Genomic DNA, 12,219 nt, shown 5'->3' with positions numbered 1-12,219 from the left:
AACTCAACTCATAAAATATTATTCTTAAACCAACCAAATATAAACTTACAATAACATTGTAGAGAAAGTCTATAATTAAAAACCGCACAAAAAATTGTTCCGCTTACCTTAACAGATTGAGCACGTGCATCAACAAGCATGGAGGTACCCTTCTTTGTATGAGTTACTTCAAAAAGCTCAAAAGGGCGAGGATCACGTCCAAGCCTCGATCTCTAGAATAATACAACAAATTGAATTTTGTTACAATTAGCACTAAACAAATTCTTTATAATTTAAAAGCACATTTATATAAATATTAAACAAATTACCAATCTATCCGTATGGGAAGCATGAGAAATGGAGCCTCTTGTGTGTCGAGATATACCAGATCTAGATCCTGCAATCTCAGTGAGTTAGTTTGTGGTATCTTTCTTACACGGAGTTTTAAATTCCAGGGAATTCCATGCCTCGGTCCATGTCTTCCATAGAGTCAGAAACATGTATTGATTTTTCTTTCCCTTTTCTCAAACTACACATCGATGCTCTACACCATTCCGCAGCTTTACGTTGCCATGCCATCTTAATAGCAGATAACATTGACTCATCCTATACAAAGAGTTTCTGTAGTTTAACATAAACAAACATATATATTATATATAATTATCGATTTAAAAAAATACTAATCAATGTTTTTATATTAAACTACTAATGTTTTTGCTAATTATAATTATAGTAAAAATACTAACACTAAGATCTTAATTATGGAAAACAACACTATATAATTAATAATTTAATAAAAATTTACTTCCACAAAGCAACATCAATTACGTGCTTTGCCAACATCCAAACAATCATGATAATGATTTTCAAATTCACTAACAATTACCAATTTAAGTACTAACTAAGCAATAATATTTGAATGATGTAGATGACATAATACTTATGCACAAATAATCTCTAGGTTTGTGAGGATAAATTAACGTTACAATTTATTTATCCTCACAAACAACATCAATGTTATTTTTTTACCAACATGTTAAGGATTTACAAATTCAATAAATATTACAAATATAAAGCAAACAAATTCATTTTAAATATTATATAAATCTACACGAAATTCATTCCAATAGAAGTCTTTTGTCTCCTTAGAGACATTCTTCCAACTGTATCCATTCTCATCCATTCTTTCCTTAAAGATGAATGTAATTTTTCGAGCACAGACATCTGATGGATGCAACCTACAAATATACAAAGATAATGAATAAATTAAATACCTCATCATTACCAATTGTACATAAAAATATAGCAATTTTAATACTTACATTCCATTCACTAGCTTTATGCGTGGTCTTCTTAACTCATCAATAGTAAGGGGCAAGCAATCCATGGATGATGTCGGGGTATCTCTAGCATGCATAGTAGGCTCGCCATTAGGGGTAACCCCTCCACTAGCACAAGGAGTAGAAGCAGAAGATGATGATGATCCCGCACAAGCATTAGCAACAGATGGAGGTAATGGCCGTGACAATACATTCGGTGCAGAAGTAACTTGAGCTGGAGCATCACGTGCTATCGAATGTAAACTATCGGATGAACCTTTGTAACTTGAACCTCCTTTACAACCCTTCCCTCTCATTTTGCTTGAACAAGTACTGTTATATAAGAAAATATACAAATACATATCAAAAGGAACTAAAAAGCAACTTATGCTATTATTATCATTATTCGTTTCATATTATTCGTTTCATTACTTTTAGGAGTTTTATAAAATATATTACCTTAATTTATTCACTACCATTTTCAATTTCATCAAACTCATCATCTTCATCATTGCTTTCGGATTCAAATATAGGATCATCTTCAACCTCAACGTCTTCATCATCAATTTCAATCAATTCTCCACTTGGATCATTTAGAGATTGTTCTTCATCATCAACATTGATTTGTATAGATGAAACTTCCATTTCATCTTGCTGAAAAGGTTCTTCACATGTTGTCGATGTCTTCAGTTGAACTTGTTTAGGAAGCTCTACAACATATCTAGCTTTTACTTTGAACACTGCCCACCAGTTGGCCTTGTCACATTTTAAACTAGGATATGTTGCATAATTAACTTGAATTGCTTGGGATGCAAGAACAAATGGTTCATATTTGTTGAAGAACCGCTTATGATTGACATCCACGAGTTTATATTGTTGATGACATTTTTGTACCCACTTTCGGTGTTGGATCAAACCAATCACATTTAAACAAGATTGTTAAGCTTAATTGGTAATCCCGGGTACTCCAAGCATAAAACCTCAACTAATTGGCCATAGTAGTCATTTTTCATCTGTAGTATAATTCGTGCCCTTTTACACATACACCACTATTTATTGTTGCGAGTATTTGAGCAATGAGTTTTTTTGTGAAATTTGTAGCCATTTACAATGCACCCATTATAAGACTTATAGCTCCTTAATGGACCTTTTGATAAGTCCTTCAAGAATTGGTTGGAAATGCTTTTTGCAAGGATCATGAGACAAAGCTGGTGAAACCATGCTTTGCAAATTCATGTTCTATTTTCTTTCATCAACATGTCTATCATCAATGTGTTGATTCTCCGCAATTAACTCATCAACAAAGATCCTGATACATTGAAATAGAACCTTATATTAGTATATAGGCAGAGGTGAAGTATGTAATCTTCTTAATAAAAAAAAATAGTCATACTTGGTGAATGGTTGCACTTCTGGACAATTTAATAAGATGTACATTTGTGTTCTGCTGCATATTCATCTTCATTAAGATATTTAATTTTTCCCTTTTTCCCAATGTTCTACCGGGGACGTATGAAAAATTGATAAGTTGCCAAAAATGTTCTTACGCATCTTCTCCACCATCATCATTACGGGGTATCTTTTCGATGTCTTGTCCTTACATGTGGTTCAAAATAATGTGCGCAAAATGATGTTGCTTCCTCAACTAAATAGGCATTGCATATGGAGCCTTCAACTCTTGCTTTATTTCTCACATTCTTTTTTTCGAGTTTTTACGAGATATCTACAAATTTATATGTATATTTAATGAGTCAATTGATATGATTCAAGTAGAGAGTGTACAACAACAATTTAAAGGTTTTACCTCTCAAATGGATACATCCATCGATCTTTGTCTTGGACCCATAATCCATGCTTCATAAGCCAAATGCACGGAAGATGCTCCATTGAATCAAAAAAAGCTTGGGGAAATATACGCTCTAATTTTGCAAATAATTAGAGGAATTTCTTCATTAAGCCTTAACATGTTTTCTTCTTGGAGTACTGATCGAGTGAGCTCTCTAAAAAAATTACTCATTTACGTTAATGCACGCTAAACATTTGATGGAAGCAATTCCCGAAATGCTATTGGGAGTAATCTACGCATAAAGACATAGCGGTCATGGCTTTTCATACCAAAAAGCTTTAGCTTTCGCATATCAACACATCGGCCTATATTCGACACATATCCATCCGGAAATTTAAGATTGCGAAACCATTCACAAAGCACAATTTTTGATTGCCTATCAAGCGTGTAGCATGCTTTCGGATATTTTCCGGTAGCATCATCTTTTTCTAAGGCATGTCGGCAACAGAATTCCTTCAAATCTTCCCTAGATTTAGTATTATCTTTACTCCTCCCTTCCACATTCATAACAGTGTTGAATATATTATCAAACACATTTTTTTCAATGTGCATAACATCAAGATTGTGTCGAATGAGATTTGTCTGCCAATAAGGCAACTCCCAAAAAATGCTCCGTTTTCTCCAACCACTGATCCTAGCAATGCGGCTATTAATCTCACGTGCACCAGAATCTACAACACTCCTCAAGCCCAAATTTTCTATTTCTTTCAAGATCTCATCACCAGATGGAATAGTTGGAGCTGTCTTTGTTACTGTTCTATTTTTCCGGAAAGCTGTTTTGTTTTTTCTGAACGGATGATTATGAGGTAAGAACTTACGGTGATTATCAAACCAAGATTGTTTCCCACCTTTTGTTAGAGTGAATGCATCTGAATCTTGTTTGCAATATGGACAAGCGATCCTACCCATGAGTGCTCCACCAGACAACATTGAATATCTTTGGAAAAATCACTTATGGTCCACATAAGAGCGACATGTCTCGAAAATTTTTTTTTCTTTGATACATCATAAGTCTCAACACCAACTTCCCACAAATGTTTCAATTCTACAATTAGGGGTTGCAAATACACATCCAACATATCCTTGGTTTCTAGGGCCGGGGAACTATTATAGTCAAAAACATATACTCCTCTTTCATACATATAGAAGGGGGTAGAATTGTATGGAGTGAGTATTCTTGGCCAAGAAGAATATTGTTGACTGACTGCCCAAAAGGTTGAAAATCCATCGAGTACACAATCCCAATCTTACATTTTCGATTTTTCGATGCAAATGAAGGATGGGTACTATTGAAATGCTTCCACGAGGGCTATCGAACAATGACGCATAACCCCTTCTTACGGCTCATGTTACGCATGCCATCTCATTTCTTTTCTTTGTCACATTTGATGCATACAATCTTTGTAGCCTTGGGGTTAAAGGAAAGTAGTACATCTTCTTGTATGGGATATTTTTATTTTTTTAGATGAACCAACTCTTACTTTGCTTATATCTAGGAAACTCACAAAGTTTTGCAACTCATTAATTCATTGTCTTCTCCCCAGTATATCATGCACCCATTAGGACAACAATGAATCTTCTCAACTGGTAGGCCCAATCCTTGAACTAACTTCTTTGTGTTGTAGAAGTTATACGGCATTACATTATCGATCGGTAATAATTCTTTTCAAAAAGCGGCAAAAAGTCATCAAAAGCATCTCTACGTCAAATGATGTTACTGCTTTTTATGTTTAACATTCTTGCAACGACCGATAATTGTGAATGATTTTTCACAACCTAGCCACGCCTCCCTGATTAGCGACTATTAGCATTTCAAACAATTTTTTTGAGCCACTTTGCATTTGGAGGTTCCTACTGTGTTAGTCTGAGAGAAATCAGGACCTGCAACGTCCATGACCATTTGTTGGCATAGATTTTGCGATAGTGGTTCAACACCCAAAACTGATTCATTTCCCACGTCTTGTCCATGAGGTACTACTATCGGATATAGAAGGTTCTCCATGGAGAACCCACAAATAGTAATGCGGTACAAATCCATACTTCATAAGATGATATCTAGCGAGTGTCTTCCATGTGAAAAGCTCGATTTTGGCACTTGCGAGGATTACATGGGCACTTAATTTTGATACCATCCATACATTCTGGATGCATTTTTTTGCGAAATCGATGAACTCATTTATTCCTTGCAAGAAATTGGGATTCAAAAGTCCATCCTTAAGCCTAGCATACATCCAACTCCTATTTGCAGACATGTTACTAATAGTTACGTGTCAAAAAAATGTAAAAATCGATCAACACACTCATTATATCATTAGCCCTTAAATTCATTAACAAAAAAATAAACAAAAAATGAGAATAAAACGGCCATATAAAAGCTAAGTTGTTAGCTAATATCAACTAAATATGTACATTTTACCCATTAGAATAACTATTTCAAACATCAATAATTTGTCAATTTATATAGCTCACTTGTGCAATAATTTGTTAACAAGATCCTTTTAAGAAATACATCATGCAATTTAGCAATTAAGAAAGCAAAAAACAAATATGATTTTCACAGGAAAGAGGTGATACCTTCTCTTTACTAACAAACAATTGAGAACTCAACTACTTTCGCCCCATCAAATCGCACGAAATGCAAATAAAACTGCAGCACAAAGGAAATGGTTAGAATTTCATGCACAGTGAAAACAAGGCAAAATAGACCGAACAATGCTCAATTCCAACATGAACTGGCGATGAAGTTAGACCTAAACAATGCTCTTTAGGCCTGGCCCGAAATGGCAAACCTTCTGGATATTGACTAAGATTTAATAGTCCAAATTTATAAAATAAAAATAATAATAAAATATAAACTATAAAAAATAAAGTCCTAAGCTGAATATTGGTGTCACAAACCACACTAAACAAATAAACAAACAAGTAAACCAAACCCAAATCACAAGTAAGATATTGCAAATTTTTTTTATGAAGTTATAGGTGCAATAAAAAAATAGATATATAACCGTAATTGTCCATTTAAAACTTTTAAAAATATAAATACATCAAAAAAAAATTACTAACCAATTAAATGAGAAAATAATGCATAAACAGTATTAAAAATAGTATGAGTGGAATTTGAATCTCTGTTCATGCACTATTGATACTTTTTATCACTAAACTAAAGTGTTTGCTAGTTGATCTTACTGTTTTCAATAAAATTTGTTTATCTTTATCAATAAAAATTAAATAGAAATACAACTTTAAATAATAAATAAATAAATATAATAATCTTCTTTGCTTCAATGCGAATATTGAGGAACTAGCACAAACACGTGGGCGTGGTGCACAACCCTAGCCAGGTGGCATAGTTGGTAATCAACATCATCTTTCTAAATGCTCTCAATTTTTAGGGGAAAATCATATCATCTTTAACTATTTTGTATTATAAAATATATAATTAACTATTTTGTAGACAGTTTGAATGGAATCTTGGAAAATATCAACAAAGAAAAACGTCATATCCAATGATTTACTTTGCATATTCCTCACCTGGTCATTAAGATCTGACAATTTCCTCTCTTTGTTATCATTTGATCTTTATAGTATCTAAATTCCAACTATGATCCACTGCCCAAAAAAAAAAATGGTGTCCTTGTAGCCGTGTCAAAGCAAGTCATAATACATTACAAGGTATAAAATTATGAAGAATATATTCTTCTCAATCATTTCTTTTTCTCAGCATTTTCTTATCAGAAAGTTCTTTGCATTGCCAACATTAAACCAAATAAACAAATTAATTAATTAATAAAAGGGCATTATTACATTATTAGGAGTATTATATACTGAAGAGTATAGTATTCAAGAAGGAGTAGCGACATCATTTATAGCTACTACTTGATCTCCACGTTTCAACAAGCTGCCATTTGGGATGGGGATATGTGCACATTAATCGCAACCAGCCCCACATCACCATAAAATCTATAAAATTATACTAATCTTTTTATACTCTCGTTATATCGCTCGTAGTCAATGTGAATTAAATTTTTTTAATGCCAAATTTGAAAGAGTCCAACACAAAGAGAACCAAAAATCCATATTTGACTATTAAAAAAATATACTCCATATTTTTCTACTCTTGTTTAAATGCACTCTTATTAATCTATCCAAGGATAACACTAATAAAGAAAGATTAGAGAGAATGGGTGTCGGCAGGGGTAGCTTCCATATCTCTAATTTTGCACCCAAAATCCATTAAAAGAGAACTTAAGAGTTTCTCTTGTTTTCTTGCATACTTGTACTCACCACAAATCAAACATGCACTCTTAGTTAAATATAAGTCTCTTGATTCTATGTATCAACAAGATACTCAATCTAATCCACACTAGTATATGTCTAAGCATAGATCGTTCCGTAGTTCTATTTATAGGCCGCGTAAAACACACCACGATAGCTAAGTTTAATGTTTAACAATATAGACAAGATAACAAAAAAATTACATTGCACTAGCAAAGGTGACACCAAGATGAATCGGTGAGCACTATTAAGAGATGGGGACACGGTTAAAAAGTTCTGAGAATAATTCTCCACTGCAGGGACCAGCGAGAGCCATTCAAATCCATGGAGATGGAGATGGTCTTTGGAGAAGCACGCTTTGTCTTTCAAAAATGAATTGCGAAAGGCTTTTTCAAGCTAGTGCGATGCTTTTTATAACTAGCAAGGTTTCTTTTTCGGTGGGTGTGCGAGTGAATTCAATCATCTATTACTCCCATTACCGAGTGTGCTCTATCAAAATGTCACGTCCATTTCACGGCAGGGCCACTGGGATAGATCGGCCGCATCCAGTGGGGATGGGCCCCACTGGGTGCAAGGCCTCGACTAAAAACACGGTCGAGTCAACCCTAACAAGCAGATATGAATAAAACACAAAAGCACAAATAGGATACTGGAAATTTAAAATACTACAAGTACGGACTTTAGCAGCCCTACAGAATACAAATACAACCCAACAGTTCGCAAATTACAAATACAATCGGAATACAAGTCTTACACTCACAAGCGGGTAATAACAAGATCACGTGCTTGCAGACAATACGACTCTCGACACCCCTGGACCTAAACTTGATCTTCTCCTGCAAAAAGCAGAATACACGAGTGCATGAGCCACAAGGGCCCGATGGGATCGCGGATAAACAACAAGTATAGCGAGATATTGCGAATAATAGCTCATGCTTCCATACGTAATACGGAAAATCACGCGAATCTTTGGAATAATCCAAAAACACGAAAAACACGCGAAATACATCTCCATGGCTAATAGCAAATCAACGAGCGAGTTTTGGATCTTCGACTGAAGTCGGACGAGCGAGCGAGCAGAATATCAGCAGATAGTAGCCGGGATCTTCGACCCGCGATCGGGGGTAGGCGCTACTACGAAAAACATGTGCACATGGCTGGGACTTACTCCTCCTAGTCAGGCGAGCGAAATGGAGATGTACTAAAAAGCCCGTGAAAAATCACTGAATGACGACGGAGGAATTCTTGAATAAATAATGCAAATAAGAAAATAAATAAATAAACATAAATACCACACAAATAAATAAAATTATCAAACAATGCAATAATTAAATAATAATTATTGCCAGAAATACGGAATTATAAAGTGCGAGAGCCTACCCGCTCCGAGCTACGAGTTAGGGTTCACTCAAGTCCCGTGAACTACTGACTCGATATGGATCTACCGGATGAATAATCTAATTTAGGTTACAAATCTTGGGCCGGGCCTAAATTACAACTATAGTTCAAGCTAATTCAACAAATAAAAGAGTTCAAAGCTAGCAAGACAACAGAACAATCATGCACATACTAGCAACTAAAAGTTTACAGGAGAACTAAGGAGTTAAGCCAACAAAAAATCAACTATACATATACATATACTCCAGGAAGGCTATGAAATAAGCACCAGCACATCAAAATTTTCAAAACTAATAATCATCATTAACACATGTTTCATATTATATAAATCTATATTTCTAACATGCACTCACAAGCATTTATAAATAAACTTCTTATTTTAAAGTAAAACTAAAATAAACTAAACATTAGCATGAAAAGCCAAGAAATGGATGAATTCTCAACGAAAAAGAATTTCTAAAACCTGAACTACACACACACATACATATATATATAAGACATCAATTAAAAAATCAAACTAAAACTTAAGATCTCATGATCAACAGGATTAAGAACTTAATTAAAAGGACAATGTTCAAGAGACATGCTTGCAGACATCATGTTTACATGTATCAAAAGAACACACTCTAGTTGCATGCTCATCTCACCAAATTAATTAATAAGAAAACAAATGCATCAAGCCGATTTTCACTAAGGAAACATGCTGACAAACCAACATGCATTTACCCAGGTGCATGAATTTAAAAGTGAACTAACACCATTAAAATACAATCATCAACAAGCAAAACAAGGTATAAAAATCAAATAAATTGTTACAACAACTAATGTTGAAACCACACATACCAGAATTTACTTAACTTAGCTTACAAAGACAAACTTAACACCAGGTTAAAAGCACATGAACAAACACAAGTTCAAGAAAGATTATCTCCACAATTAAGAGGCTAGAAAAATCTATAGATGGGCAGCCAAGATTCAAGAACCAAACATAGTTCACAAGGCAAGGCACCTACCTCTAATCTCTCCGAGGATCCGCCGGTGAAGAGAATCTCCCTCCAACTCCAAGCTTCAAGAGAAGAACAACCTGGAAATTCAGCCTCCTGAAGATGCCACAACAACAAGCTTTGAGCTGCTCCCCTTAAAACTAAACAAAGCAACACATGCCAATAATTGCTCATCAAGATCCGGTTTTTAAGGGCAAAGAGACAAACAACGGGGGCCCACTCACCAAAAGCTCAGTCAACCAGTCAAAGTTGAAGAAAAATGAAATTTTACAAACATTACACAAAAAGGCCAATCTCGATGAGATATGCTTTTGTATTTTGCAATGTATCAGAAAATGCAAACCAACCTATCATGCCAAGTGATCATGAGACCTAAGAATTCAACATTAATATACTGAACTATGAGCAGCAAACAAGAATTTTTATTCTGAAATCTACATTAACGAATCACACAATTAGTGTTTCATGTTGCTGGTTTTATCAATGCCATGCACTCAAAGTTGGGACTAATGGGACCAGTTATACAATATGTAATGTCTTTGTTTCTAAGTTTATTATTATTATTATTATTAAAATAAAAATTATACATATGTTATTTGTTTTATTTTCCATCAAAATCTAACATTGGTCTATTAATGAATGAAGGATTTGGTGGTTAGCAAAAGCCAAATTCCTAAATCACTATTAGATGATATATTTAAGATTCATGGTTCTCTTTTAAGCCTTATATGTTGTTGTTGCTGTTGAGTTTTGGTCTTTTAAGCCTTAAATCCTTAATATCATTCAATAGAAATGTAACTACGAATACATCAGAACAGTTTGCTAAGATAGCAATTCTCCCAAACAAACAAAAAAAAGCCACAGCAATCAAACACCATAACAAGACATTCTCAATTTGGAAGGCATACTTCAGTGAATCAAAATACTAATCATTCCCTATTGCTATCACAAGTGACACTATAACTTCAAAATCCTAACGATTATCCTAATTTCTGAACTTCTAGAACCCTAAAATTCCCTTAATGTTATTAGACCCCAAAACAAAAAAGCACAGCAGCTGACCAAAAACAATCTTCGACTAGAAATCACAACAGCATAATCCTAAAACAGCCAAAACCAACCCATTATTCATCAAATATTCCAACAATTCAAATTCCATGACGCGAAGAACTTCAGGTAGATACATCAAATCAAACAAACCTGGCCAGGAGTCAGAGGTCCCGAGACCACCATCTTTCACCGAATCAACACCTGCATTTCCAAAAACCAAAAAACACAACAAAGAAACCAAAAAAAGTGAATCAAAATCAAGAAATTACATGGAAAAATAAAAAGCACAAAATGTGGTGCAAAGAGATCACAACAACGAAAACTGACAAAAGATCATCGCATACCTTCTCTGTGAGATCGAAAACGAGAGATCCAAGAAGGGATTCAGCTAGAGAGAAAGGGATTTAAGGAAGCGGAAGCGAGGAGGTGGAGGAGATCTGAAACGAGATGGAGGGAGGGAGAGAGGTCGCTCTCGAGTGAAAAAGGAAGCTGGGAGGAGTTTTGATCTTAATAAAGGGCTGTTAGAATATTTAAGTTTTTATTAATATTGTTTTGTTAGGATTTTTTGAAGGTGTTATTAGACCCCAAATAAAAGCTCTGTAACATTAGCTTTGTATAATGGTGCTAATGTTAGTATTAAGTATGAACTTTAGCTAACAACAATGTTTTCAAATCCCATAAAAATATTTAATGTTTTTTTTAAATTATAAAAAAATGTGTAACTGAATTAAGTTAAATGTATAATTTGAATTTTTAAAGCTAATATGGCTAAATTAATAACTGAATTAAGTTAAATCTATAATTTGAATTTTAAAGCTAATATATATAAATAGTTTATTTTATTGAAGAGCATAAAGACGATTAATTTTTAAATCCATTTTTAATATTTAATGATATTTAAAAATATATTAATTTTTAAATCCGTTTCTAGTCCCTTTCTATTAGAAACGGATTAGAAACGGATATTTTTTTAATATTTAATGATATTTAATAATATATTAATTTTTAAATCCGTTTCTAATCCCTTTCTATTAGAAACGGATTAGAAACGGATATTTTTTAATATTTAATGATATTTAAATAATATATTAATTTTTAAAATCCGTTTCTAGTCCATTTCTATTAGAAACGGATTAGAAACGAATATTTTTAAATATTTAATTATATTTAAATAATATATTAATTTTTAAATCCGTTTCTAGTCCCTTTCTATTAGAAACGGATTAGAAACGGATATTTTTAAATATTTAATTATATTTAAATAATATATTAATTTTTAAATCCGTTTCTAGTCCCTTTCTATTAGGAACGGATTAGAAACGGATATTTTTAAATATTTAATTATATT

At 33.5% G+C, this 12,219-nt stretch overlaps 1 protein-coding gene across 1 annotated transcript; it reads right to left on the bottom strand.

The window, feature by feature from the left end:
- Positions 1-423: 423 nt before the first annotated feature.
- Positions 424-1,783, bottom strand: LOC120254217. Its single transcript, XM_039262364.1, has 4 exons — positions 1,758-1,783; positions 1,302-1,631; positions 1,091-1,217; positions 424-585 (listed from the first exon to the last, which is right to left on the bottom strand). The coding sequence occupies exons 1-4, from the start codon at positions 1,775-1,777 to the stop codon at positions 424-426; spliced, it is 639 nt and encodes a 212-aa protein (XP_039118298.1). The 5' UTR covers positions 1,778-1,783.
- Positions 1,784-12,219: the final 10,436 nt, after the last annotated feature.

This window comes from Dioscorea cayenensis, unplaced genomic scaffold (assembly GCF_009730915.1).
Source record: "Dioscorea cayenensis subsp. rotundata cultivar TDr96_F1 unplaced genomic scaffold, TDr96_F1_v2_PseudoChromosome.rev07_lg8_w22 25.fasta BLBR01000382.1, whole genome shotgun sequence".
Lineage (NCBI taxonomy): Eukaryota > Viridiplantae > Streptophyta > Magnoliopsida > Dioscoreales > Dioscoreaceae > Dioscorea > Dioscorea cayenensis.
Note: the sequence above shows the minus strand (reverse complement) of the source record. Positions and strands in the feature narration are given on the sequence as shown.

Bases quoted from the DNA above. Each gene is read 5' to 3' on its own strand.
- LOC120254217 (XM_039262364.1), bottom strand. From the start codon at position 1,777: ATGGTAGTGAATAAATTAAG. The intron at 1,632-1,757 runs GTAATATATTTT...CTTATATAACAG, and splicing joins ATGGTAGTGAATAAATTAAG to TACTTGTTCAAGCAAAATGA. The intron at 1,218-1,301 runs GTAAGTATTAAA...GTATATTTGTAG, and splicing joins ATAAAGCTAGTGAATGGAAT to GTTGCATCCATCAGATGTCT.